Source organism: Microchirus variegatus (genome assembly GCF_963457635.1).
Source record: "Microchirus variegatus genome assembly, chromosome: 9".
Taxonomy (NCBI): Eukaryota; Metazoa; Chordata; class Actinopteri; order Pleuronectiformes; family Soleidae; genus Microchirus; species Microchirus variegatus.
In genome coordinates, this window is record NC_139810.1 from 21,359,653 (window position 1) to 21,387,500 (window position 27,848).

Here is a 27,848-nt window from a genome sequence, read left to right on the forward strand (position 1 = left end):
GGAATGTCCTCACATTTAGATGCCAGAAAGAAACAAAAGCGTCTATGAGATTAATAAAAAAAAAAAAAAAAAATCAATAATAATAATAATAGAATAAAAATAAACACAAAAGGAAAATCTGTCCTGATAAAAAAAAAGTTAAACAGAGTGAACAATGCTTTGTGTGTGTGTGTGTGTGTGTGTGTGTGTGTGTGTGTGTGTGTGTGTGTGTGTGTGTGTGTGTGTGTGTGTGTGTGTGTGTGTGTGTGTGCTGTTGGGACCTGTCCTCTGCAGATATGGTATCATGTGTCAAAGTAGACTTACTGGAAGTGACTCAACATTACACTCCGCCTACGTCTCCTTCTGTGGAAGTTCACCATGCCCATACACACCACACCGTAGTAGTGTGTGTTTTCAACCGTGTACACAAGCACCACATGTATTCACGTCATGTCTGACATGCGTGTAGTGTGTAGTGTATGTACGTGTGCGTGCGTGTGTGTGTAGTGTGTGTGTGTGTGATCTATATTTAGGTATTTAGGTTTAGGTCTAATTCCTGTGCGCATGTTTCTTTTTAAGACAAATTCCACATGTAGACTAAATACAAACACAGTGAGGTTTTGTTTTGTGCTAAAACGGACACGCACACGTACGCACGCACGCGCGCAGTGGTCGTGTGAGCTAACTTGAACGTGAGGGGCAGGAAATAACGCGCGCGCTCCTGGCACGGCGCGCACGAACAGGGAAGTGAGACTAACCTACTTTTCGTCTGCTGCTGCTGCTGCTTTTCGAACTTCAGTGAATTCTGCCCCGCGTTTAAAACACAAACCCACGACTCCATTCGGCCAAAAAAAACAACAAAAAAACAAAAAGAAGGTTGTTCAACTTTCCCGTGTGTGATGGACGGAGGAGGGACACGTTGAGAAGGACAGTGGAAGACGAGGAAGAGACAGCCCACCGTTACACACATCACCAATGTTTCTGAAAGCAACAGTCGACTGAAGGTAAGAAAGAGTGTTGTTTTTGTGTCGTGTTGTCCGTGTTTGTGTCCATGTTTGCTTTTTGTCAAAGGGTGTGAGAAATGTTGTAAAAACAACAACAACACAATAAAAACAAAGCGTTGACGTGGATGTGAACGTCTGTCATGTCCTACTTTCAAAAAGTAACAAAAGGGAAGGAAGAGAAACGAAAACGCGTGTGAATGTGATGTGGACATTTATATCGTGCACAAGTTTCTCCATTTATATGAGAAATGGTGTCATAGTTGTATCATGGACACTCTCACCACCAGATGTTGCTGCTCTAAATCATTGTTGTTTTCCACAAAGTTAGTTATGCAACACTCTAACAGCAGCAGCAGCAGTGTTGCCTTTATACTGTTCTTATTATATATGTATATATGCAGATAATAATAACACCAATTATGTGCCATTAACCCGTGGTTTGAGTGGAATTGACTTTATTATTATTATTATATTATTATTATAATCACGTGAATACAATGCATTCAAAATGACAGTGTGTGTTTAACTCATGGGTCACGTATTCTAGGAAAGTAAGATCATAGTTTGCGTTCATTCAGTTTTATAGAGATATAATTCATCAATGTATTAGATAATGTATATATATATATATATATATATATATATATATATATATATATATACATACATATATACACATGTATACATTGTACAATATGAGAAGGGCTACGTCTGCATTAGAGTACAGTGTTGTTAAAGGTCCATTTGGTTACATCTGTGAGAGGATATATATATATATATATATATACATATATACTGTATATATATGTATGTATATAATTATGTTTTCATTAAGTTATAATCTACTGAATATTAAGGACTTGTCCTTGGAGTCTCCCATGTGGGATTAATTTCCTTCATGCCTCTAAATCCTACGCACCCTTTTTTAAAAATATATTTTAAGATATTATCCAATAAATATCGAGCTAAAGGTTAAAAGATTGTGTTCACATCTGTTTGGAATTGTAATCATTTATTTAAGCTATTTCCCTCATTTAATGGGTCAGTCCTCCAGAGTTTCAGCAATCCAGCATCGCTCTAACCGTTGCTTGTTTACACTGTGGTTTTTGTCTGATCTGAACTGTTTATTTTTTTCAAATCATGCCACAGGAGTCAAATGGTTTCGCAAGGTCTGAAATAGTTCTGTGAAAACATCTTTAGAAATCCTGAAAGACTCATTCTGGAACAGACTTACAGTACTGCACCTCCCACATGTGATGCATGATGCAACAATGCGGAAATGTCCTTTAATCAGTCAGATCAAATCAAGTATTTTGATTGTTATGACATTAATAATAGCTTCCCATGGGTTTTTCTATGTTTTTTTTTTGTTGTTCGTAGTTATTTCTGTCACCACGTCACGTCCCAGCTTGTGTCAGTTTATACTCGTTGTTGTTGTCTGGGCTGAACGAGCCTCTGAGGATTAAAGTTGACTTTTGATTTATGCTCATGAGAAAAGTTAGCAGCCGAGGCTTTCTGCCAGAAGAACTTTGCACACACAGTCAACTCTATAAAAAGTTGTATTTACACGCATAAAATGATATTTTGTCCTAAAGTTTGTGTTTGTTTGCCTTGATTCTCCATAGAATGTTTTTAAATGCGTGTTTCTTTGACTTAATTGACAAACTCCAGCATCTACCAATACAGATATTAGTCAGATACAGTCATTCTAGACCGTTTATGAGCGACGAAGCTGATTGTGCTGAGTCATTTCAAAGACATCATTCTCCGACTGTGCTACAAATATTGTTCTCCCAAAAAGAAGAAATAAACAAACATGACTCAGCTTAAAATGCTTTTGCTGATTTTTATTTACATGTTCACACTGAAGCATGTGATTTGTAGGATGTTTGGATTGCATCGGATTTTATATTTCTATCTGATCCAGTGATTTTGAACGGTATCAGAAGGACAGATACTAGATTCCTAGTTTTTAAGATTTAAAATCTAAATTATGTTGACAGCCAGTGCCATTCTTCATCTCTGTAAGAGTTTTTGTGCTAATAACAGCTCACTGATATAGCTCTAAAATCGATTATTACATTTTTACTCGTCAAGTGAGCAGCAGTGTTTCATCTGTTGTGACCATATTGACAGGACACATTTTGCACATATGGTGTAGAGATCAAATGTTTCCTTATGTGAAAAAAAATGTTTTTCCTGTTTGTTTCGATGGTTGCAACATCTTCTTAGATCTCTGTGGGATCAGTGTGGCATCCCACAGAGAGAGAGAGAGAGAGAGACAGGAAACTGGTCTCAGTGATTTCTGGAAGGAGAGAAAAGCTTCTGGGCGTCAGTGCACACCAGGGACCACTCTATGTTCTGTATGTCTATGCCCATCATGACCCGCACGATTAGAGACAACTTCACTAATGCAGGAGACATTTTGTGCTTCGCAGAGACTCCAGTGAACTTGGCTGTTTATTACATTGACAAATGTCTCAAAATCTGCCTTTGAAACAGTGTGACGTGGTTGTGTCTCAGTACATTACACTGTCAGGCTCCGGCTGGGAAATGGATCGCTAATGGTTTTTACTCTGATGCTGCACTGGAGTTTATGAGGAGCTTCTTACTGCCTACTTGTTGGATGACATGATATATTCAGAATGAATCCATTAATATCACCTGACACAAAGAAAGGAGAAATGATTAAGTGAATTGTGTCATTTGCGCTCTGCTGTTGGTTTTATTACTTAGACTTTGTTCAGTGTTGTCATCGTCGATTAAACAACACAAACCGTTTCCTTTATCTGAGAATCTAAATCTCGCATCGAGAACATCGATGAGAAGAGAAACAGTCACATTTTTTGGGGGAGCATTTTAATCCCAAACTCGAAACATAATGTGAAATATGTTTTAAAAAAGGGTCTACGGTAATGTGTAATATACTGATACAATCAAATCATAGATCTACATCACCAACATTTTCCTCCACCAAGTGTTTTGTTGAGCCCGATTATAATTTTATGTTCGATTTCTGCCAAATGGAAATAATATTTTCACCTAAATCTTAAACAAGATATTAAGATATTTCACTCGCCAGAGCTCATGTAGTATAATCTGTGAGGACGTTCTAGATGTTCTGGATTTTAACCCTTAGTGCTCAGGCGGCACGGATCTGTGCCACAGGTGCACTCACGGCAAATTGCCTTGGGAATAATACACAACTCCTTATATGGACATCCTGGGGGTGGGGCGTTTACAGGTCACATATTCATGTTATTTTTCTCTCCGTCTTCTTATGTGTTGTTGAGTCAAAGTTATGACTTATATTATGTCACATTTTTAGTCGCGATATAAAGGAGCAATAATTGCGCAGAAGTCACAAAATTAGACCGTTTTTCTTTTCTTTTTGTTCATAAAAACGGGCTAAGTGAACTTTGAACTGTGACGTATTTCCAAATTTCACAAATTCAATCTGATTTTAAACATCTTGAGTACATTTTGCTCAGGTGTGTTTGTATAGTTGGTGAAAATTATTATTATTTTTAATCAGATTGTTTAGTATGTGCTGATAAAAAGGATATAAGGCATGAACATTCTTATTCCCTCTGTACGTTTAATCATAGTAATGGAAAAAAGCAGAAGGGTTAATGGCATTTGTTGATAATAAGAAAAATATTTCACATCATCTCCCTCTCACCATTGCAGACCTGTTTGACCATGACTCAGTGGCATCACATGTCCCAGATGATCCACTGCCTGTCGGATGAGACCATCAACAGCCTCTATCTGCCGCAGGCCTTCCCCATCGAAGTCAGACATTTTTTAGCTGAATGGCTCGAGAACCAAAGATGGTAAACACAAACACACGCTGTACAACGGGCAAATCATATATGTATTTCATTAAAACACTTTAAAAAAAATAGTTTGCATGTATTGGTGTGCATCGTTGGTGGTTACGTGAACGTTTTGTATGTGCATGTTGCAGGGAGGACTTTGCGCTGGAACAGGTGGAGCGAACAAGCCAAGCTCAAACTCTGTTGGACCAGATCATCAGCATGCTGCAGTCGGTTGCTGAGCAGAATAGTAACGTGGTGGTCAGGATGAAGCTGAAGCAGATTAGCAGGACATTGGTAAGAAGGATTTTGTGCCACTCGGAACAAAGTTTTGGGTCCTACCTGTAATGTTTTTTCCTTATATACAATGTCGTATGTGACATGACAGGAAATCTCTGCAACGTTAGACATTTAGGAAATCCTTGAAGTGCATGGGTACTCTACCCAAAGATCAGATCTTGTTACAACATGGATAAAGTTCTGCATACGACTACGACTTAAGACAAATCTAATGAGACAAGTGCTTTTTTTACAGACTGGGTTTCAACAGCAGCCTCTACAGTTTGCAGTGCTGGTCAGGGACATCCTCAGGAGGGAGAGGGTTCTTCTCAACACAGTAAGATGTTTCTTAACAAATACGCTCCTTATTTGAGTGCATGCGAGCTCATTATCCACAATCAAACATATATGGCGGTTATAGGAAGAAGCACACATTGAGAAGTGGAGAAGCAAACACCAGTTGTTGTTGTTAAAATGATTGTGTGTACTACAGATGACAGCATTCTTTAATGACGAGTAGTTTCTAGTCGCGTCGTCACTCATTTATATCTGAACACAAATAATTCACACATGACTCACTGTGCTTGAGAATATAATTCTGTCCGATCTATTTTCATTTTGAAAACAGGAACTCGTACTAGTTTTGTAGTGTGGTTGTGAAAGGCCCCCCCGACACTCTCAGGAGCTCTCCCTTTGTAACAATAACAATAAGCTTCTGTTCTACGTGTGCAGCCCACTCAGGGACCCAGTCCTCAGCAGTACCCACCACCGTATGAAAGCAGTCCCCAGTCCTCATTCCCCAACACCCAGGACGTAGACCACCTGGTCCTGAAGGTGCTGGAGGTCCAGGAAATTCGACAAAAGATGCACCAAATGCAAGAAGAGCTCAACTGGGAGAGACAGAACTATGAGAGTTTACCAGGTGAGAGATTCCTGTATTTAAATACTATGGACACATGCCAACAACCACAGGAAGTGTTTGTATCATACTGTATGGTTTCCGACCTTTTTCTAAGAACACCCTAACCCTACTCTTTATTATCTGCTGTTTGGACAGGGACAATTCAACAGAACGGAATGGATCCTGCACAATCTGAAATCCATAAACTCCAAAACCACATCAAGCAGCTGGAATACAACGTGAAAACAATGGCCACGGTGAGCTGCTGCTTCTTACCCCCACCCCCACCCCTGTGCTGTCAAACCTGATGGTATTGCTTGACGAAACCTGTTGTCCATAGATGATCTAGATAATATCAAAACCACATCTGGTTGTTGGCTGTTGCAGAAGCGTTTCCAGCTGCTGCAGGAGTGTGTGGAATGTCTGGACCAGTGTCAGGTACGACTGATCAGCAGACTGAAAGCATGGCAGTGGGAACAGCACAAGTCCGCCATCGGACATCCTTTCGACGAAAACCTCACTCCGCTGCAGACTTGGTGAGGCACATTTATTGTGAAAAGTAGTTAACAAAGTTGGTAATCAGTGCTTTCACAGGAGGATATGGTGACCCTAGTTTACATCAGATACTGGATTGTGTTACTGGTTCAGGTATTTCACTTTATTTCCTGCTCATTGTCTGCGTGTGTTTCTTTTAGGTGTGAGCAGTTACTTGCGGTGAACGGGAAGTTGAGGCAGGAATTAATGCTGATTGTGGAACCGATCCCAGACCTCCAGGAAAGGCTGGGCAAACTGCAGCAGGTTCTGATTCAGAGGTATTGTCTGAATTATTTTCAAATTAGAGACATGTAAGAGAAAGTAAAATCCATTTAATTTTATTAACGTTTCCTTCCTTATAATTTCCCAAAGAGCAGCAAAGAAGACTCACTCTCTTACGTCTTTGCTCCCTTATGTAACTGCTGTCTCCTGCAGCTCTCTTGTCGTGGAGAAGCAGCCTCCACAGGTCATTAAGACTCAGTCAAAGTTCTCCACCACTGTGCGATATCTGCTGGGGGAGAAAGTTGCTCCAGGGAAACCTGTGGTACTGAAGGCACAAATCATTAATGAACTGCAGGCCAGGAATCTGGGCGGTGTACCTGGGTGAGTCTATAATATTTATACAAATGAAAATGTAAAATGAAATCATTGTTTTCTTTTCCCCAGTTGTCTGTGATTGTCCACTTTAGGACCGAAACAATTACTCGATTAATCGATTATTAATTCATCGTCAACTATTCTGATAATTGAACGATTATGATTTGATTGAACTGATCGAGTGAAATTTTCTGATTTATTTGCTCCATATACCAAAGAAATCATTAAAACTCAATCATTTTGGGATCTGAGAACATCATGATTTCCACGTTTGAGAAGTGGCGATCAACATTTGATTCCTTGTTCCAGGGTCATGAATGGATTGCATTGTATTCAGTAGATGTATTTGCTTTACCTGTACAGCCCTTTGTTGAACAAAAGCATGAAGTGTTTTTAAATCAAATTTGTGGATTTTTTAATTAATTCATGTGAAAAGATGTAACTGAAAACATTTAAGTTATATTTTTATTAAATGAATTTGTGATGTGAAAGTTTTGGCCATTGACATTATTATTATTACGACAAAGCTAATATTAGCAAGATCAAGTGTACCCAATATCCTACATCATAATTGTACTATGAAGTATGTATTGCTGACAGTCACAAAACAGCTAGCTACGCTAATGCTAATCGAAAATGAAAATATGTGCGTTGTGCCTAATGAGGTTTCACAGTGTTTGTATTGTTTTCCCTACACTAATGCTAAACTTGAAACTTAGCCTCCCTAGCTTACCTTTGGAAACAGGTTCGCCAAGTTAGCCGCAAGGTAGTAGCATGCTATTGCAAAATAAATGTGCTCACGTATTGGTGAACGGACACCTCGTCGTTTCAAATTACATTATGAATTGAATGACTGTTTTGAAGAATTTGTGAAGTCGTACACCAGACATGACCACAACTGGATTTTGTTGTGGTCAAATGAATACAGTCAAAAATGGATAATTAACCCCCCTTTTCCTGCAGTGAAAATGTCGGGGAACTGATCAACAATACGGCCATCCTCGAACACAACACAACCAGCAAGAGCACATGTGCCACCTTCAGGAATATGGTATGTTCTGGTCTTTGTTACACTGACGATATTTAATTGTTGCTTCAGCAGTATGTATAAACTCTTATTTTGATTCCAAAGTCCATTAAGAAGATCAAGAGAGCTGATAGGAAAGGATCAGAGTCTGTGACAGAGGAGAAGTTTGCATTCCTGTTCTCCGCAGAGATCACCATCACTGGCTGTGACACTCCCTACAGGATACAGGTACAACCCATTTTGATGTTGTACCTGTTAAATGTTAAACTAAACACAAATATTGCAGTTGTACACTGATAACGTAAACCTGTGTCATTAATTGCAGACTTTTTCCCTGCCGGTGGTTGTGATTGTCCATGGTAGTCAGGACAACAACGCTCTGGCCACTATCATATGGGACTGTGCTTTCTCGGAACCAGTAAGTGTGATAACACTCTGCTGCTTCTTCTTTTGGGTGTGATGAGTGGTAGAGTCGGTCAATTTGCACATGAAAGTAAGGTGGTTCAATGACCTCATAGCTCATAGGTTTTCATTAGTATGAGGGTGTGAATGGGTTTGATAGATATGTGATCAGGAGGCACTGTGTGAAGTTTGATGTTGTCCTAATTTAATAGTTTTGTGTCTTCTTGTTGTGTATTTTGTTGTTTCTGTTCATTGCTTCTAATTGTATGTTTTTAGACTACCTGCCTGCTTTTATTCCAATGTATTTTTTGCTGTGGGAGACTCGTGACCACGTTGTGGAAGCTAATGGGGATCCTACTAAAGAATTCAAAAGAAAGCTAGCACTGTTGCCTCACAGTAAGGTCACTGGTTCACAGTCTGACCTTTGTGGAATGTTCATGTTCGTTCCGTGTTTGTGGCTTTCCTCCCACAGCCAAAAAACATACAGAGGTTAACTAGATGCTCTAAAATGTGTGAATGCGAGTGTGAATGTTTGTTATTCTCTGTTTGTTGGCCCTGTGGTGGACTGGAGACCTGTCCAGGGTGTACCCTGCATTTCACCCTATGTCAGTTGGGATTGGGAACGGGATGCTTGATCTGACTCAGCCGGCTGCACAGCTTGTGTTGCACCACAACCTTGTGTGCAGCTTGTGTGCAGGTGTTGGGCCCACAGAGTAGTGGATTTGTGTTATTCATATGGCTGTGCCTAACCAGACTCCAAGACCAGCATACCCTCTGAGAAAGAGTCATTCACACCAGAGGCCAGGAGTGAATGAGATTCTCCCTGAGATAACGAAAGCTCATGCTTGGGCTGAAGCTTTTTCAAGCTCAAGCTTTTCAAAGCTGACCAGAGACTGTGCTTTCCCCTGGAAATGAGGAAATGAATGCAGTAAAAAATACAATCACTGTGTAAAGACAGCAGACATGCTTGCATGCCAATGTAACTTGTAACGCCTGGGGATAAACCATTCTTGTTGGAGTGGTGTGTGCAGCACCCCTGGTCCGTGTTATCCTCAACCCGAGCTTTACGGGCGATTCGGCATGTAGAATCAGTGTCACCATCAGTCGATGAGAGAGATCACTGTGATTGCCAGTTCAGCTCCAGTCGATCAAAAAGACGCGAAGAGACGCGGAAATGAAAGGGAGTGCACACGAAGAGGCTCAGCTCATATGCACAAACCTTGTTCCATACCCTCCTTGTGTGAGTTGGACATTTGGACTCAAATACAATTACAGCATGGTCATCTGTGGTGCTCTTCATGAGGCATGATGACAGAGTGACAAGACAAACAAATGCTGCAGTTTACACTTAATATCTACACTGACGATCTTTCACTGATTGGATACAGACTCTTGCCATCTGCCTGAAAGGAAGGTAATTTCCTCTCTTGCAGATGCAAATATATACAGTATACGTGCTGGTTGTGTGTACAAGAACAACTTTTTCCCTGACTGAAACATGCAGTGGGCAATCTAGAGTTTGCATAGAACATATTCAGTCAATTTTATTCGTGCAACGCCAAATCACAACCTACATTATCTCAAGGCACTGTACATAGTAAGTCAAACACATTCACAATAGTACAGAGAGAAGAGAAAGCCAACAGTTCACACAATGAGCAAACACTAGTAGGCATAGACACAACCAGGCTCAAAAATGTGCAGCCATCTGCCTCGGCCGGTTGGGGTGAAAGGAAAAATAGGGATGTGAGGTCGAGACCAAATAAGAAAAGAAAATAGACCAGGAGCAGATGTATCACAGTTGTGTGAGGTTTTAGGTTTAGACAGGACATTTCTGAATCAGGTATGACTTGTTTATGGAACTACAATGTCATTTACGCAGGCAGCAGCATGGTTGGATACATATAGCAACTTTAGTTTTAGTAACATAATATTAATGTCAATAATACTCCTGCTAATAATAATATTAATAGTCTCGAAACTGGATCTGGATCCTGCAGCCTGCAAGATGAGGACACACAGAGAGAGAGAGAGAGGTCATATTCATAGCCTGTGAGAGAGTGAGTGTGAGTGCACCACAGAATTTTCCCCAGCAGTCTAGGTCTATAGCAGCATATCTAAGACATTCCTTAACTATAAGCTTTAGCAGAAAGGAACATTTTCAGTGTGTATCTGCATGGTGCTGTGCACACAAGCCTCGTGGGCCTGAAGGTGTTTACTTTTTGTTGCTCTTGTTGCTGCTGACTTAATTTGTTAATGTAAACCAACAGACTTATCATCCTGTCTTTGTCTCTTTGCCATCAGGACAGAGTTCCGTTCATAGTGCCCGAGCGTGTTCCCTGGGGGATGATGTACAGCACGCTCAACAGCAAATTCACGTCTGAGGTACAGACGCAGCACAACCTGGACCAGTTCAACCAACACTTCCTGGCCCAGAAGATATTTGACAAGTCTGACTATGTCGAGGACTTCAGCAACATGATGGTTTCCTGGGCCCAGTTTAATAAGGTACAGTCGAATGTATGTTGTCTGGCACAGACACACACACACACACACAGACAGGCACACGCTCACACTTCACTGTGGTTTTCACTCTTACAGGAGGTTCTCCCAAGTCGATCGTTCACTTTTTGGCAGTGGTTCGAAGGAGCAATGGACCTGACCAAGAAGCACCTGAAAACCTACTGGAGTGAAGGGTGAGGAGACTTCACAGCTACTTCAAATGAGCAACCTTACTACAGGATCTTAATGGTTTTTGCAATGTTTGGCTCCACTAGGCTGATCTTTGGCTTCATTGGGAAGCAGCATCTACACCTGATTCTCCAGGACAGGCCCAATGGGACATTCTTACTTCGCTTTAGTGATTCTGAGATTGGAGGCATCACCATTGCATATGTTTCTGCTTCTGAGAGTAAGTATTTGACTGGCCTGTGTTGTTTTTGAATGGCTAACATTGATTTGGACATAGATATCTATACATATATATTTTTACATCACTGTGTTGAACGGTGAGGCCTAAGTAGAGGATATTGTGCTTTTACAGTACAGCAAATAACACATAAGAGTTTAGTTGAAAGATATATATTTGTTATTTATTCCTCCATCTTTCTTTCACACATAAAAACAAATGCACTTTTTCTTCTAGACGGGGGCCAGAAAATTCAGAACATTCAGCCATTCACCAAGAGAGACCTTGAGATCCGTAGCCTCGGTGATCGCATCCGTGACATCAATCACATAACGTACCTGTATCCTAAATTCCCCAAACATGAAGTTTTCAAAAAGTTCTACACAGGTAACTGTCTTCATGTATTTTTAATTTCCCTAAGTTCAAGTATAAGCCAGGCAACTAACTGCTGTTGTTTGAAACAGAGCCTCTAGTGTCACCTAGTGGGGGTTACATTCCTGTATCACTGCAGACTACACTGGGCACGTAAGGAAGATTTAAATAAAACATCATCTAATACAGCTGAAGTGACTAATGGAAGACAATGGGGGCGTCTCATCTGTGTGTGTTTGCGTGCAGGGATCCTGGCTCATCCACAGCTCCACCTCCCCTTGTGGCGCCTGATAACCCCTGCAGTTCTGTACTGTTCTCTGTGTAAGTGTCGTGTCTTTCTTAAAGGTCCCATATTATGCAAAATCAACTTTTTAATCATTCATAATCAATTCTTATATTTGGACTCTGGAGGTCCTATAAGTCTGCAAAGTGTGAAAAAAGATGACTCACTCATGTTTTTGTGGTCCTCCTCAGTCTAAGTACAGGATATAAAACATGCGATGTTGACTTCCGCGCTGACTGGGACGTCACAATGCGCTAAATTACTGGAATTGTTGTCTCGCGGAGCTCCGCTTTGTCCGTAAAACAGGCGAGAGTGCTGGCGAGGGCAACGGCATTTGAAAACCGGAAGTCCGCAAAGTCTGCGGTTCTATTCTAAAGTTCTATTCTTGGCTCCACAGTGCAGCACAGAGTTCTACACAAACTTCCAGCCTCAGAGGATTTATCTGTCCAGTGGATACATGTTATATATGACGGTAATGTGCCTGCTAGAGCCTGCAAATGATCACTTTTCCAAATGCTAACTGCTGTTAGCTCCCAGTAGCCTCTGTGGCTGATGTCATTTCCTGCCCCTTAAGTTTCGTTTTACTTCGTTGGTGGAGTCCAAAATGTGTGTCTACACAAATGCAACTTTTACTGGAACAAACGTTCTCTGGCATGTAAATTAAATTTATGCTAAGTACGTAGAGTCTCTTGCTCCAAATGCTGGATGAGAAATGAACAAATAACGCTCTTTTATGAACGTTGAACATTGTTCTTTGCATAATGTTGGGTTAAGAGGTTAAATCTCCTATTTAATTATAAAGTTTTAGTCCCAATTTTAGTCTAATTTTAAAAGGTTATATTGCAGTAATTGGTAGCACACATTTTCCATTGTCATTGGCTTGGAGGTCATATGTTAACCTCACATTTTATGTGAATTATTTTCTTACCACATGCGTGAATTCATATAAAATACAACATCTCACAACAGGATATTGTTGTTGTCATTTTCTCTTATAGCAAAATGGACATGTTATTATTAGTCCAGAGTACTTTGGTTTTTTATTATTAATTATTATTTTAATTATAATTATATATTATTATTAAATTATATCATGGGTGAGAGGTATAGTGTGTACAATTTAGCAACATTTGTGTTGAAGAACCAATTTAACATTCAGTTAGCATCAAATGTAAATGTAGATTTAATTTGTCTATTGTGAGATATTGTAAAAAAACATGGTGGCCTCTATAGAGCTGACCTGGAATATAAAAGTCTCATTCTGGGTTAATGAACAAACAACAATACCAAATTAAAACAATAATTATTTTATATTCCAATGAAAATAATTTCACATAAATTCTACACAATGGTCCTTTTTAATGTTGGTTCCTGTTCGTCCCTTTTCTTTCAGGAATCCGTTCCATCAGCCGTTCAGTCCGGCAGACTCCATTAATCCACTAGAAGAGATGGATAGTACAGCTAATCCTGATGTGGAGTTCAGCTCCTCTCCTGTTGGTTTTCCAGAACACATGTAGGTGATTTATGATCATGACGTCCATTTCCAGTCCAGATGTTTTTTTTTCCCCAGAAACAGTGTGTGAGTTCATTATGTGTCTCTTGTCCAGTCCCACAGGAGACAACATGGACCTAGAATTAGAAAATATTCTCCAGACCCTGAATAAATAAGGAGACTTCCCATCAACGCTGTTTTGGGAGTGCAGTGCAGATGTCGAACAGAGACCAGAGTCAAACTCATCTGTCTCGCTATCATCTGAAGAAAGTGCCTCTGTTTGCAACAGCCATTCTTGCTCCACTTTCATTTTCCATCTTCAGCTTCAAGTGAAAACTTTTTGGAGACAATTGTGGGACCCTCTGGGAAAAAGGAAATCAATTTACGGCAAAAAAAAACTAAAACAGAGCAAACCAGGTAAAAAAGTGCTGCCATTGCTGTCAGCTTTTGTTGCTCTCAGACCTTTTTTTTTACTGATCCCCTGATGGCAATTGTGTTGATGTGTTTGTAAATGTTGCTTGCTTTTCACAAAATAGGTGAATTACTGTACAGATTAGTGCTTTTCCAACAATGACAGTGATGCTCATTGAAATGAAAAAGCACATCACCACAGTTGGGAGTGAGCCAGATTATTTTTGATGCTATACGATATTGTTGTTCATTTGCAGTTTTTCACTGTATATAAAGCTTTGGTAAGTATCTCTTATTGTATCTCACAGTAATAAACAGTATGCATGCTTGATATTAGTCACTCAAATATGGGTCAGTCGGTGTATGATACATACATTTGGTGTTACGGGAGTTGAGTACTTAATGGTATTTTAAATCTTACAATATTAATCCGACATGCATTATCTTCACTTCATGGAGCTCTACGTTTGATGTTCTGATTTTGGAAAGTTTTTACTTGTGTCTTAATGTAAATAAATCAAAATCACACTTTCCCCCTAAACTAACTTCAGGTTTGCACTACCTACCATCACTGTCAGTTATGGGCATGTCATTCTAGAAATATACAACACACACTACTGTGCAAAAGTCTCAGGGCACCACCGGTTCTGTTGTCCTTATGTCAAGTGTTTCTTGTATAAACTTGGCTTATCAGTCTGTCACAGCATATGAAATAGTAGGATAAACACAGCTTTTACCAGTAGCATTAATTAGGGTTCCACTCCATATTCAAGAGAGGGTCATGCTGTTGTTCAAGTGTAAGGGTAGGTCATAATAAATACTTTTTTTTAACCCGCAGAAGCTGGGTTTATCTCTTGAAAGTTTTCTTATTTTAAAACTGCATACATCACTCACTCATCTTCTACCACTTTATCCTCCATCTCGGAGGCGCTGGTTCCAATCCCAGCTGACATAGGGCGAAAAGGACAGGATGCCATTTTATCACAGGGCCACATAGAGACAAACATCCGCGCACACATTCGCACCTACAGTTAGTTTAGAGTGTCCAATTTGCCTGATCATGTTTTTGGACTGTGGGAGGAAACCGGAGAACCCGTAGAAAGCCCACGCACACACGGGGAGAACATGCTAACTCCATGCACAATGACCAAATTGTTTACATGTGTTCCAATAAAGTTATTGAGAAATAATTATACTGTATGGTCATTCTAGCGTTGCTAAACAACAAATCTAATGGTGACCTCAGACTTTTGCACAGTGCAGTCGTGTCTCGGATGTAATACGTGCTCTTTCACTCTGATGAAGCTCTTAAGTGTTGATTATCTCTGTGTTTAAATCAACACAAGGCTACTATTACAGATCTCATTTCCCCCCCCCCCAAAAAAATATTAAAAACATTGTAACTTTATTTAGAAATCGGTTACTAGTTTTTTTTTGCCTATGACACATCAGAGCTTTTTGTGGCAAATGTTGAATGAAACACAGTAGAATATCCTACAAGCAGTTGCAGCTATATGAGCTGCAACCTTTACACGACTTCTTTTGAGTGCCAAATGATTATGTACTGCAAGTTCTCAGGAATGTTCTTTGATATATTCAGCTATAAATCTCATCAAACATCTCTTTGAATCCCTTATTTTTATGATTCCGAAAGAAAAGAAGACAAAAAGTGATTGAAAACATGAGCATTTTAGATTTTTTTTTGGTAACATAAAATAATAAATCAATGAGATTGAGATTGGGGAGGCATGTCTGGTACCATAAAGTCTGTTCACTGAATTAAAAACATTTTGATAACATAATTGGCATTAACTCCATAATCCATTGACATTGCCTAACTAGGATTACATTCCCTATCTATACAGTTTCAACAGTCATGAAATGTTTTGGGTTTGTTTTGTTTTTTTAAAAAAAAGAAAACTTTACACTGTACATCACAAAGCTTTTCAATTAGAACACAAACTTTATGTTCAACTTGCCACTAAAATGCAGCTCCTACTCAATCACTGCCAGGCAAATCACACTGAAAAAAAAAGAAAAGGGTTATAAAGAGGAAGCAGAAAGAGAATCATCTTACATGCCTGGTTCTGAAAAAAAAACTGTCCCCTTCCCTCCATCCCAGCAGCTTTAGATGTCCCCTCATTAGAGCAGAACAAGATGGCTGCCTCATAAACAAAGGGAGGAGGTAGGGTGAATGGAAGAAGGAAGGGGACACCAGGTCATTGCAGAGCTCCAAAGTCAATATACACTGTATGAAAATAAAGGTGAACATTTGTCACCCTGTACAAACACACTAAAAAAAACACCACCTTGCTGTGACCTTCTATCTTCTGCCTTATATCAGAAGACAGCAATGAGTCACGCAGCTCAGCGGAAAAAAAGAGAAGGCACCAGTTTGCCCACACCAACAAGAAGCCACCACACCTCATGCATTCTTTTAACCTCACGACACCTCAGTCATGTCAAACTAAATGAATTCAACCTGAAAATATTTGTTCCTTGCGACAGTTTGTCTGGTTTGTTTTTTCTCTCCATGGCAGACACACGCAAAAAGTCAAAGCAAAACCAACCACCGCTCACCTGTACATGTATCAATGAAAACTGCACTCCTCTGAAGCTTTAAGAATAAAAACCCTTTAAAAAATGTAACTCAAAATAAACATGAAATCATTCGGTAAACATGGTAGAAAACCTCAAGAGTTCCCACTGACAAAGCAGCGGATAGCAGATTAGGTATAGGGTAAGACTGTTCTGTGTTTATTTAGAATAAAAATATGAATGTGTATGCATGTGAGACACAAACTCTAAACAGAATGAAATGGGCTTTAACAGAATCTGTTAAACTTGTATGCAAATGGTGCCAGTGTCAGTGAGGAGTGGAGCAGGCAGCATGTTTCCCTAAAATAAGTTTGCATGATAAATCAAACACAACAATAGTAAAGATAATGATAATTGTGATGTATATATATATACAAGAAGCAATGAAAAGTTAAAATAAAATAAAAAACGCTGATCAACTAAAACAAGCACACAAGCATATACACGCATATACACAAGCATGCCCTCATGCATGACATGCATGTGCATTCATTCTCTGGTTCTCACTCATACAGCTAAAAAAAGAAGAATGTGAGCCAAATAAACTCTGGCAAAGTACAATACATAACATATCATTTACCCACGGTTCATGAAACAAAACATAACTGGGTGAAATCACACTAGATTTTCAAAATTAAATACATGCAGACATCTGCTGCTCTACTGTAGCATCACTCCTAGCAGACTACAAAAAAAAAATAGAAAGAAAGGGAAAGAACGATAGCGGGAGAGGCCCTGATCCTGAGTCATAGCCACCTGCTCAAAAAGGAGTGGCTGACTCCTGACACCTCAGGGCACAGGGTGCTTCCTTCAGTGGAAAGTCTTCTTCTAACCCATCTGTTTCCTGTAGTCCAAGGGATGAGGAGGAGGAGGAGGAGGATGGAGGAGGAGAGATGGTCATGGCTGTGGGTGCCATTTCACTGTACTTCATTAAGCCCAGTTGTGGATGCACAACAACGAGTTTGGGATCTGTGCTAGCATACGTGGAGGTGGGGAGGAGGTACTGTGTGTGTGCAGTGGGCTGACGATGGACCGGGAACTGTGATGTGATGGGTGAGGTGGATGGAGGGGTCAGATCTTCTTCTCTGGGCTTATAGAGCCTGTGTCTTGAGCTCGATGGGCTCTCCCCTGGTCTCCTGCTGGACCTCAGCCTCTGGGGGCCGCGTGCCCTTCAGCGTGGCGAGCCTCTCAGAGAGGCCTCGCATTCGGGGGAAAAGCATAAAGTCGTACAGCAGAGCACCCAAGGCGGCGCCAATCATGGGACCCACCCAGTACACCTGCCATTTTCAGAACAAAGTACAGAAGGCGTCAGTGAGTCTAATTTATCAGGTTTTGAGTGTGAAATAAAAAAAAAAAAGTGATCAACTTACCCAGTGGTTGGCAAAATTTCTGACCAGGACAGCTGGAGCGAAGGACCTGGCTGGATTCATTCCTGCCCCAGTGTAGTACATCTAAGTCAAAACAGACAGAGAGAGTAGTTTAGGATGAAGGCTGTAAATGTGCTCTGTGAATAATGTGACGTGATATAATACTCAGATCCTTGTTTGAACATTTTTTTAAAAATGTGTTTCCTTACCCCAAGAAGATGCCCCATCAGCACAGAAAAGCCAATGGAAAGGGCAGCGGAGCCCATGCGTCCGTTGCGCCTCTCATCAGTCACAGCAAAGATGCAGACAACAAGCTGCAGTGTGAGGAAGACTTCCATGGTGGTGGCCATGCCCATACTGACGCCTGGCTGCAGCTATAAATGATAACATGTTACAAATATTATATTAAGATCTTTTTTTTTCCTTTTGAGTGTGCAAGATATTGCTAAAACAACAGAATCACTCTGACTGACAGGTATTCTTACCTTGTTGAGTGCCAGGTTTCCCCTCATGTTGCCGGGTGTGACCCCGTATAGCACGGCAGCACCAGCCAGTGCTCCAAGACATTGGGCTATGATGTAGAAGAACGCACGGAACAGGGACATCTGGGAGCCAATCAGATAGGCGAAGGTCACGGCCGGGTTGATGTGACCGCCGCTGATGTGGCCGATGGACTGGATGAGGGTGGCAGCTGCCAGCCCAAAACAAAAGGCAACATGGAGGACATTATGGGCCCCAGTGGTCCAGCGGAGGGCTGCGCCCAGCCCAAAGAACACGAAGAACATGGTGCCGTAGAACTCGGCAAACACAGCCCGCCAAAAAGACATAGATCTGAATTCCCACATGATGTCAATAGGTCAAAAAGCAACCTCAAAGAAATGTATGAGGGGAAAAAAAACGAATCAACTCAAGGGAGATGCCAATTTTGCACAATAAAGACTGAGACCAAAAAACACACAGTCAATGCAACAACACATTAGCTGCCCAACATGCAACTAATCTGCAAGTGAACTCGAATGCCTGTCATAGAAAGCTCCTGAGAGGAGCAACGCGCCAGTCCCTGTGCATCGATGTGCCAACCCTGTCGGTTGTTAGAAGAAGAACATGGAGAGAAAAAAGTTAAGCATGTTCTGCAGACATTTAGTCTCTTTACTAGAGCAGGAGGAGATCAGAGGCCTTTTTATAACGCCCCAGAACCAGAGTCGACCCTCTGATCCCAGGGGAGGGGCCAGTGAAAAATACTGCGAATCAAAAACAAAACCACTTAACCCTTCACCTGCCTTGACCTCTTTGTGTCTGCTCATGCCCACTCTGAATATGGAATAATAGATTGCTATTTTAACAGGGTGAGAAGAAATCAATGCAGAACTTGGCATTTACTAGAACTAAACTAAAGTAAAAAAAAAAAACTCTTGTAAACACTTCTAATATATTTGTGGGAGCTCTTTTTATGTTTGACCTTGTGCACTCCAGCAGAGAAGTAACCAAAATGGATCTCATTTCTCCTGGAGGTTCTCCAGCACATCAGGGTCTAAGTAGACTCCTCGTGGTGGTACATGAAGAAGTGAAGAACAAGTACTTGTATACCACCAGCAACGGCCTGATTTAAACACTTACTCCAATCTGCACCAGCACTGACTGAAAACTTTCCTGTAAAAAACTGGACTGACCTTCAAACCATTAAATGAAAGAGTAAGTGTTTGGTGACAGTGGTAGTTTTGCATTTCACTTATTTCTTATGATAATCTCTCCTGAAATGTACAATCGATAGCTGACATTCTCGCAAATCAAGATTGCAATCGCCAAAACACGAGCAACGAGCAGTTTGTGGCAGCAGAACTGATTAGGCTGGACTTTTACATTGTGTATGCAGGATGTGTTTGGAGGCTCAGGTCAGATAAAGCGCTGGAAAATCCATGGTTGGGGAGAGAGAAGGGAGAACAGGGCCTGGCATTGAGCTTCTTCACTGGACCATCATGCTGACCAGGGCAGCCAGTGGGGCAGCCACTGTCCTTTCAAAGCATTCTGCTGACCTCACTGCTTTTTTCCTCTATGCATAGAGACAAAACGCTGGCAGTAACAGTTTCTGCTGCTTTCTGTGATGTTTGTCTGACTACCACTGCTGAATCTATGGTTATCTATATAACCATGTGGCAGCAAACACTCCGTATTATGTGGTTTTGGAATGGCATAACAACATTTTTTACAACAACCAGCTTAGATTTGTACGTAGAAAAACAGAAAAGTGTTTGAAAGTGTTTCAAATATTTCATATGATTCAGAAACACAACAGCAGCAACATTAGTGGTTAAAACGGCCACTTTTTCTTTAAGAAGTAGTGGTGATCCTGTTGTTTCTGATCCCAACAACTTTTTTCAGTTTTCCAGTTGGTGCATCTCTATTGTCATGAGTATTATGTCCTTCTCACCACTCCATCCATTAGTGGAAAGCCAGCTTTTGTGGGTTTAAGCCCAGTTTAGTTTTAGAGGGGAGGGTGTCGAAAAAGGTGCTTGCATTGTATTTTTCTATTTACTATGTCCAGACTGCTGACACACACACACACACACACACACACACACACACACACACACACACACACACACACACACACACACACACACACACACACACACACACACACACACACACAGGCAATCTCTCAAAACTTCAGAGGGGATAGTAAGAGTATCTTTGCAAACCATTAGTGTGATACACAGCAATTGCTATATTTTCACTAAGTGCATGCCTTCATTGACCTCTGCCATGAGGTATATAATGGCATATTTATATACAGTATATATATTTTGCCAGTTTGTTTGTTTGTCTGTTAGCAACATAACTCGAAAAGTTACGGAAGGATTAGGATGAAATTCATTTCAATCAGGAAATGTCCGCAATGGAACCAGGAAGAAGTGATTACATTTTGGGCGTGATCCGTATACGCTATTGCTGGTTACAACACTCGCTGTCAGGCCCAGGCGCGCTGGCAGGGTGTATTTTGTAGGCACTGAGCTGCCTTGGCAGAGAGGTCTGCGCTCTCCAAGTGCTTTTCTAGTTTCCATTTTGCTGCCCCATGTTCTCATAGAGAGCATAAAGCGGTAGCTATTGGATGGATGGATGTTCTCATAGTGGAGTGAGAGTTCAGTGTTGTGACGCATTGGCACTACACAGTGGTTAAAGAGTAAAGCTGAGTCTTCTCCATACTGGTCCTGAGGACACCGTGTTCTTAAACAACTCAAACATAAGACATGAAGGGCGAAATCCACCATCATCATCTAGGCCACTATTCTAAATTCTTATGAAGTGAATTTGAGGCTTGAACAGTCTGATTAGAGACATTGAACGGCTGCTAAAACCTCACATTTGCTGGACAAGTGGTGTTGATATCATCTCCCTCTATTGCTTAAATCAGTATGAAAGTTTTTTTGAATTTCAGTTCAAGTAATACATCTGGGACCAACACCACCTGTTAAGGAAACAATTTACCATACAATTTAAAGCTTTCTTTGCAAATTAAATATTAATATTCAAGTCTGAAACAGTTTATTATAAATGTATATATGTATAATATCTAGTGTATGTGATTGCAATTACAACCTGTGCTTTTGAAACTGCGTAGGGAAGAATATTTCTACACTAGGCACAATGTCCAATAAATGTAATGTACACTGGCACACACTAAAGAAAAAAATCTAACACATTTTATTTGTATGTCCCACATTTACAAATCACAATTTGCCACAAGCTGTTGCACAAGCATTTCTGTTTATTTTAAATGATGTTGAAAAATGATTTTGTTAAATATTTGCAGATGTCGGCATACATTGAAAATCCATTTCAAGCGGAACTTCTGATTATTATTATTGTTTTTTTTTAATCAACAAAACTGATAAGTGCCATTTACTTTACAAACATTAAAAGGGGTAAATCTGTCATTACAAAAATCAACTTTTGTTTTGGAAAATAGGAATTTTAGTTTAATGTTTTTTCTTCTTCCTAGAAATCACAATGTTCAATATTTAACCCGACACTGCAAAAAAGAGGTGTAAGACATCAGCACATCCCCATTACAGTCATTTAACTCTATGAACAATAACATTTTAATTTGAACAGAATTGTCCATGCAGAACAGCAAAGCACAGCAATTTATGTTGCTATGGATCTCTGTGCATGTCTGTATCCAACAGTCACTCCTCCGCACTCTCCCGAGGAGTTTCACACTGAAACATCTGCAGAGAGATGAAGTTTCTTCTCCGACCGTGTTGCATTCCAGGACTAATCTCTCCTTTCAGCCAATTAATTTCTCACTTTGTTTACTACTGGCACGGCTTTCGGGGCTTCTACTCGAGGTCGGGAATTTCTGGAATGGAGAAAATAAAAAAATGTGATTTGTAAAAACAACATTAAATTCCTCTCTACTCATTTACATATTCATAATATTGTGAAATTGTAAGTAAATTATAGTATTAATTAAATAAGTGACTATACTACATATGTTTAGGTCCCAAATGCTATTAAGTCTTACCACATTAAAATCCTATCAACTAGTCCCGGGCGATATATCGATTAATTCGATTTTTTTTGTTTTTTGTTGACGATTTTAAAAATAAAATATCGATTATTTTCTCCTCTTACTACGGCGCACTTTTTTAATGTTCGCACTGGGGAAATGTTCCGGGGAACGCTCATTTGTGGCACCACCCGTGCATCTCCTCACACTCACCCGGCCAGGGTTTCCCCCAGTGCATAATGTTTGTTTATTTACTTTATATACACTTTTTTTATACACCACAGATTTTTCTAAACCCGCATGTAACCGGCGAGCGTCCTCTTGTCCAGGTACCATTTTGAAACTAAAGTCACACTATCAAATACACCATTATTACGGTTATATTGTTATTGTCAATAAAGATGTTATATTTAGGAATCCACCGATAATTCGGCGGCCGAAACACAGCGAGTACACTGTGGAACAGCAACTATTAAATGCTGGAAAGTCTCTTTGCGCAAAAGTGAAACTTATGAACAGTACAGCGCAGGGGCGGTGCGCAGAAATCTGTCTGCACCAGATGAGGGGGCACTACCACTTTTTTATTTATGTTAATTATTTTACTTTTAAATGTAACCAGCATAAAATGGATTTCATAGGGCCCTAGATCAGTCAGAGTCTGTGCTACGGTCATGGAGGATGTATTTAAAATATTTTCATTAACTGACACTGAAACAGTGTATGTGTGTGTAAAACGTCTTGCATTTACACATAGTACATCATATGAATAATTATTTTGTCTTTAGTAGTTTAAAAAAAAAAATCATTTTAAATCGAAAAATCCATTTTTTTTTTAATAAATCGGGGATTTTATTTTTAGGCCATATCGCCCATCCCTACTATCAATGTCACCGCTGATTACTAACTTTAAAACAGATGATTTAGGACAGTACTTACATTCATCATCACTGTCTGCAGAATAATGCTGCTGAACAAAGCAAGAGTAAACGTTAATATATTTTTTTCTTTACCTAATTCTCAGTGTGATCAAGGCTTAAAAAATACAGTATGAACAAACATACCTCATCTAAATCACACATCTCATCCCCTTCCATACTGTTCATCATCTAGAGAAACACAAAAATTCAACTTGTCAGCTCATCAGTAAATCTGGATTACATATACTTGAAACCCTGGGCATATTTCATGTGCTTACCTCTGAGAATTTGTCATATTTTGACATGTCCTCATCCGAGTCGTCTTCCCAGTCTTTCCAATTATTGAAATCCAAACTCAGCCAGTTGCACTAAAGGGTGTGAGATTCGTTTATTCTTGACATTTACATGGCCTACAGCCAGTTAACACATTTCCTTTTCTTTTTTTCTAAGGTTTTTCATGATTTCAATAATATTCACCAAGACAGGGAAGTCAGACAAATTGTATTAATAAATCAAATGATGCAATATTCATATTAGGATTTAAGTTACCTTTGTCTTGTCTTTGGTAAGTCGTGGCCATGGTTTCCCAGCTGCTGCTTTTTGTAAACAGCACAACACGGATCTGTCAGTACGTCTGTGTTTGGATTCCTGCAGGGATCACATTTTTTTTTAAACAAATAAAACACACAAGGTACAACTTCAACAATAACAGCAATTGACAAACATACTTTGGGGTCAATCTCGTCAAAGAGGTCCACTGCATTCTGGTGCTTGATGTTATCTGCTCCAGTGACACAGCTGTTAGATGAAATAGAATAGACCAATTCATTGGATCACATTTTCAAAGCACATGCAATGAATGGCCCTATATGTAAATAAGGAGACACCATGTGGTCAGCAGTGAAAACTTTTCAAAGAATATTTGCATGTGTAGATGTGCAGATGGATAGTGTCTTAAAACATGCCTGTGGATTGTCTTTAATATTATTATTATTATTATTAATAATAATAATAATAATAATAAAAATACTAGGAAAATGAGCCTTGGTAATTTAGTTTCAAGAATATAAAAATGCTCCATTTCACTACAATTCAATACAACACATTAATGAAACTTACCAAAACTCAAATGTTGATTTGTCAAAGTTCACTTGTACATCTTTACTGTCCTCCACACAGAACTCCACAAATACACAGTCCCTCCTGTCGTACCACTTAGCTGAAGCGGGCTGCCTAGTGACAGAGAGAAGAAAGTAAGTCAGAAAATAGCAAAAGGACTTGTGCAAAAACATGAAGAAGAATAAAAGGGCCATGGATGAAACATCTTCATAACAGTGTAAAAAAAAAGAAGATAAACCACCAAAGAGATTTAAAGCGATTCGTTAAATTATGGCACAATGATGTGTCATAATTTGACTGAATCTCTTTAAATTATGACACAATGATGTGTCTGGTATGTGTACCAACAGTGGTATGCGAGCAAGGAGTGTGTAGAATGTAGGATGTAACTAATAAAAACAACAATAATAATAACAATAAATTAAATAATACATTTCACTATACCAGTGAATGAAGTATAAGTGAAGATGAGGAAGATTATGAGAGAGCAAATTATCTTATAGGGAATAAATCTGCCTCCAGTGAAATGTCGGACTTTGCTCAGCCTATTTGACACCACTATCTTTTTAATACAGGCAATAATGGTGTCACTTCATGAGCTTAATACATTCCCAGTTGGTACTTGGTATAAAAAAGAGAACCACTGTTTTATTATATTCAACCATATAAAAATGGATCATAATAACATATTCCATGAAATGCCTCAGACTTGATATTATAATTGTTGGTGTTTGATAAAATAAATTAATAGCAAATGGGTAACAGTCAGTTAGATCATCAATCATTCTACGCTACACAAACGGTTTTCGGGGGCGTTTGTTCTGATTCAAGTGATGTACGTTTTCAGGGCGTAGTGCATCTGAGGTCACGGAACATGACGACAAAAGCCTCGTCCACTGGGATTCTGCTTTCAGGTTATTCCCTTAAGACAAACACCATTTATTGAGACAAAACATTACCACAATATGACCTAACTGTAAACAGTGCACACACTACCATTATAGTAGCTTGTACTCCACAGCAACTGTTCGATTGTCACCATGAGGATGAGTGCTACAATACTAAAATGACATGTGTGGGTCGTGAGACACAACTGTGACAAATATATTCGACTTGAATAAAGTAATTTTTTGAATGAGAAACGTTTAGCACTGATGAACATGTCTTCGTTGGTGTTAGCTTACGTTAGCTAAAGGGAAGCTAATCATGACACCATGCTTTTTCGATGCTAGCATAGCTTATAAGCAGTTGTAATTACGCTAAACGCACATTATCAAAATGAGCAGCGGTATATCACGTCTGAGTGGCGCCACATATTAACACGCTTAAAGATAATTAGCTGCGGTTGTATTAAACGACGTACTGCGCCTTTAGTTTTGACGACCGTTAAGCGCTAAGGCTAACTCATGTGCTAGCTCAGTTGGCTAACTTTAGCATGCATACTAATCTATAATAGACTGCCGCTCGAGTAATGACCGTTATAGTAAACCCAGGACTTACATATTTACTGTTTTAGCAATGAGCTCCCCACTTCTGACCACAATACAGGTTACAGTTACTCAGCTAGTATTTGATTTCTTTTCTACAGTGTCTACGGCTGATGATCGTTTCCAAACACTGGATCCAAATATCGCGTGTACTCGTTATTCTCTCGAGCCGTGACAGCGTGACCACAGCGTCACTGAAAGGTATGAAACAGTATTCATGTTAAAGTCCTCTGTATTGATGTCCTCTGAATTATGCTTTAATGTAATTTATTAATTAAATAATTAAATAAGAGTCTCTTGTTTTTTGTGTAGTCTGGCATTCAATCAAAAATATAATAATGTTATTATTAATAATAATAATAATAATAATAATAATAATAATAATATAATATAATATAATATAATATAATAAATAAATCTAACACCAGAGGTGGAGAGTACTAAAATATTCCACTCAAGTAAAACACTATTTTGATAAAATTTTATTTACGTGCAAGTAAAAGTACTAAAAATATAGTCGAAAACTATACACAAGCTGAAGTAAAAAAGTACCTTGTTTAAAATTTAGAGGAAACATTACTTTGTTACTTTTTTTCCCTTGTTTCTTGTGTTGTACAAAAAAGACAAGGAGACCCAAATTGCACATGAATTGTTTTGGCAAACCTTTACAAATTAAAGTGCTGACAAAATTGGCTCATTCCCCATCTTCAAGTCCCATCTGAAAACCCACATTTTTAAACAGGCCTACTCCCGCTAACTCTCTAACTCTCTACCCTTTGCTGTTATTTTTTGTTATTTTGTTGTTGTACGGCGACTTTGAGTGTCATGAAAGGCGCCTTCAAATATAATGCATCATTATTATTAATAAAATAAAATATGTAAACATAATGTATCAATCAAAATGGGTCAAAGGTCACAAATGCTTTAACTTTGTTACTCACTCAGGGACCTTAATTAGCACCAATTCACCTGTCCCCATCATTCACCTGTCCCCGTCATATACCTGTCCTCATCATTCACCTGTCCTCATCATTCACCTGTCCTCATCATTCACCTGCCATTCAACTGTCATTCACCTGTCATTCAACTGTCATTCACCTGTCCTTAGTCACCTGTCCTGATCATTCACCTGTCCTTATCATTCACCTGTCCTCATCATTCACCTGTTCCTATCATTCACCTGTCCTCATCATTCACCTGTCCTTATCATTCACCTGTCCTCATCATTCACCTGTCCTCGTTCACCTGTCCTCATCATTCACCTGTCCTGATCATTCACCTGTCCTCATCATTCACCTGTCCTCATCATTCACCTGTCCTTATCATTCACCTGTCCTCATCATTCACCTGTCCTCGTTCACCTGTCCCTATCATTCACCTGTCCCTATCATTCACCTGTCCTTATCATTCACCTGTCCTCATTCATTTTTTTTCGAAATTCAGGCCATCATTTTTTACTCAGTAATGGATGTGTAATTTTGAAACACTGAAAGGACAGATGAATCCAAAAGCTATTTCGACTATGAGTGTGTTACTCTTATATGACATTAATTACATGCACAATGCTCTCTTTTCTGTTCTTTGGAGCAGTGAGCTTAAGAATGAAAATGACTTCCACTTAATGATGCCCTGTGGATTTATGTGTATTGCACTGATCTAACCACCCCGTATATTCACTAGGCCTTTATTATATGTATTTCTATTCTCTGTCAAAATGTGCAGTGGTGTGTTGTTATGATAAGACAGGTGATGCAAAAAAAAGGCATTCAAATGGCAGGAAATGGCATGGAAACATAGTAATGAAGGAACATAATAAGACTCCGGCTGTTGTCACTAAGCGCAG

The 27,848-nt window shown here is 39.5% G+C and overlaps 3 protein-coding genes across 5 annotated transcripts; 1 reads left to right on the forward strand and 2 right to left on the reverse strand.

The window, feature by feature from the left end:
* Positions 1-820: 820 nt before the first annotated feature.
* stat6 (signal transducer and activator of transcription 6, interleukin-4 induced) lies at positions 821-15,462 on the forward strand. The gene is made up of 20 exons (XM_083895619.1): positions 821-983; positions 4,674-4,819; positions 4,954-5,098; positions 5,337-5,417; positions 5,813-6,002; positions 6,138-6,238; positions 6,369-6,517; positions 6,677-6,793; positions 6,951-7,118; positions 8,076-8,163; positions 8,245-8,367; positions 8,465-8,557; positions 10,846-11,049; positions 11,143-11,237; positions 11,319-11,452; positions 11,687-11,836; positions 11,914-11,974; positions 12,068-12,142; positions 13,498-13,617; positions 13,712-15,462. Exons 2-20 carry the CDS (start codon positions 4,686-4,688, stop codon positions 13,770-13,772), a joined length of 2,289 nt encoding a protein of 762 aa, XP_083751745.1. The 5' UTR covers positions 821-983; positions 4,674-4,685; the 3' UTR covers positions 13,773-15,462.
* A 2,234-nt stretch (positions 15,463-17,696) lies between these two features.
* On the reverse strand, positions 17,697-18,817 carry mipa (major intrinsic protein of lens fiber a; the record flags this gene model as incomplete). Its single annotated transcript, XM_083895292.1, has 4 exons — positions 17,697-17,882; positions 17,976-18,056; positions 18,182-18,346; positions 18,458-18,817. 4 exons carry the CDS (start codon positions 18,815-18,817, stop codon positions 17,697-17,699), a joined length of 792 nt encoding a protein of 263 aa, XP_083751418.1.
* A 2,882-nt stretch (positions 18,818-21,699) lies between these two features.
* On the reverse strand, positions 21,700-26,137 carry LOC310931591 (prostaglandin E synthase 3-like). 3 transcript variants are annotated; one of them, XM_083894786.1, is made up of 9 exons: positions 26,019-26,134; positions 25,358-25,440; positions 24,519-24,632; positions 24,128-24,197; positions 23,949-24,047; positions 23,678-23,767; positions 23,544-23,588; positions 23,419-23,446; positions 21,700-22,332 (listed from the first exon to the last, which is right to left on the reverse strand). In XM_083894786.1, coding segments are annotated over exons 2-9 (468 nt in total). In that variant the 5' UTR covers positions 25,378-25,440; positions 26,019-26,134; the 3' UTR covers positions 21,700-22,330. The 3 variants fall into 3 exon arrangements, with proteins under 3 accessions (XP_083750912.1, XP_083750911.1, XP_083750913.1); XM_083894785.1 differs by having other exon boundaries at positions 23,419-23,449; XM_083894787.1 differs by lacking the exon at positions 25,358-25,440 and having other exon boundaries at positions 23,419-23,449; positions 26,019-26,137.
* Between the last annotated feature and the right edge of the window lie 1,711 nt (positions 26,138-27,848).

What these genes read in the sequence shown, in the direction of transcription:
- LOC310931591 (XM_083894785.1), bottom strand. Translation starts at nt 25,377, where the DNA reads ATGCACTACGCCCTGAAAAC. An exon ending in ATGCACTACGCCCTGAAAAC is followed by an intron (nt 24,633 to 25,357) that starts GTACATCACTTG and finishes CTCTGTCACTAG; the next exon opens with GCAGCCCGCTTCAGCTAAGT. An exon ending in AAATCAACATTTGAGTTTTG is followed by an intron (nt 24,198 to 24,518) that starts GTAAGTTTCATT and finishes TTCATCTAACAG; the next exon opens with CTGTGTCACTGGAGCAGATA.
- stat6 (XM_083895619.1), top strand. Translation starts at nt 4,686, where the DNA reads ATGACTCAGTGGCATCACATGTCCCAGATGATCCACTGCCTGTCGGAT. An exon ending in GAACTATGAGAGTTTACCAG is followed by an intron (nt 6,003 to 6,137) that starts GTGAGAGATTCC and finishes CTGTTTGGACAG; the next exon opens with GGACAATTCAACAGAACGGA. An exon ending in ACGTGAAAACAATGGCCACG is followed by an intron (nt 6,239 to 6,368) that starts GTGAGCTGCTGC and finishes TGGCTGTTGCAG; the next exon opens with AAGCGTTTCCAGCTGCTGCA.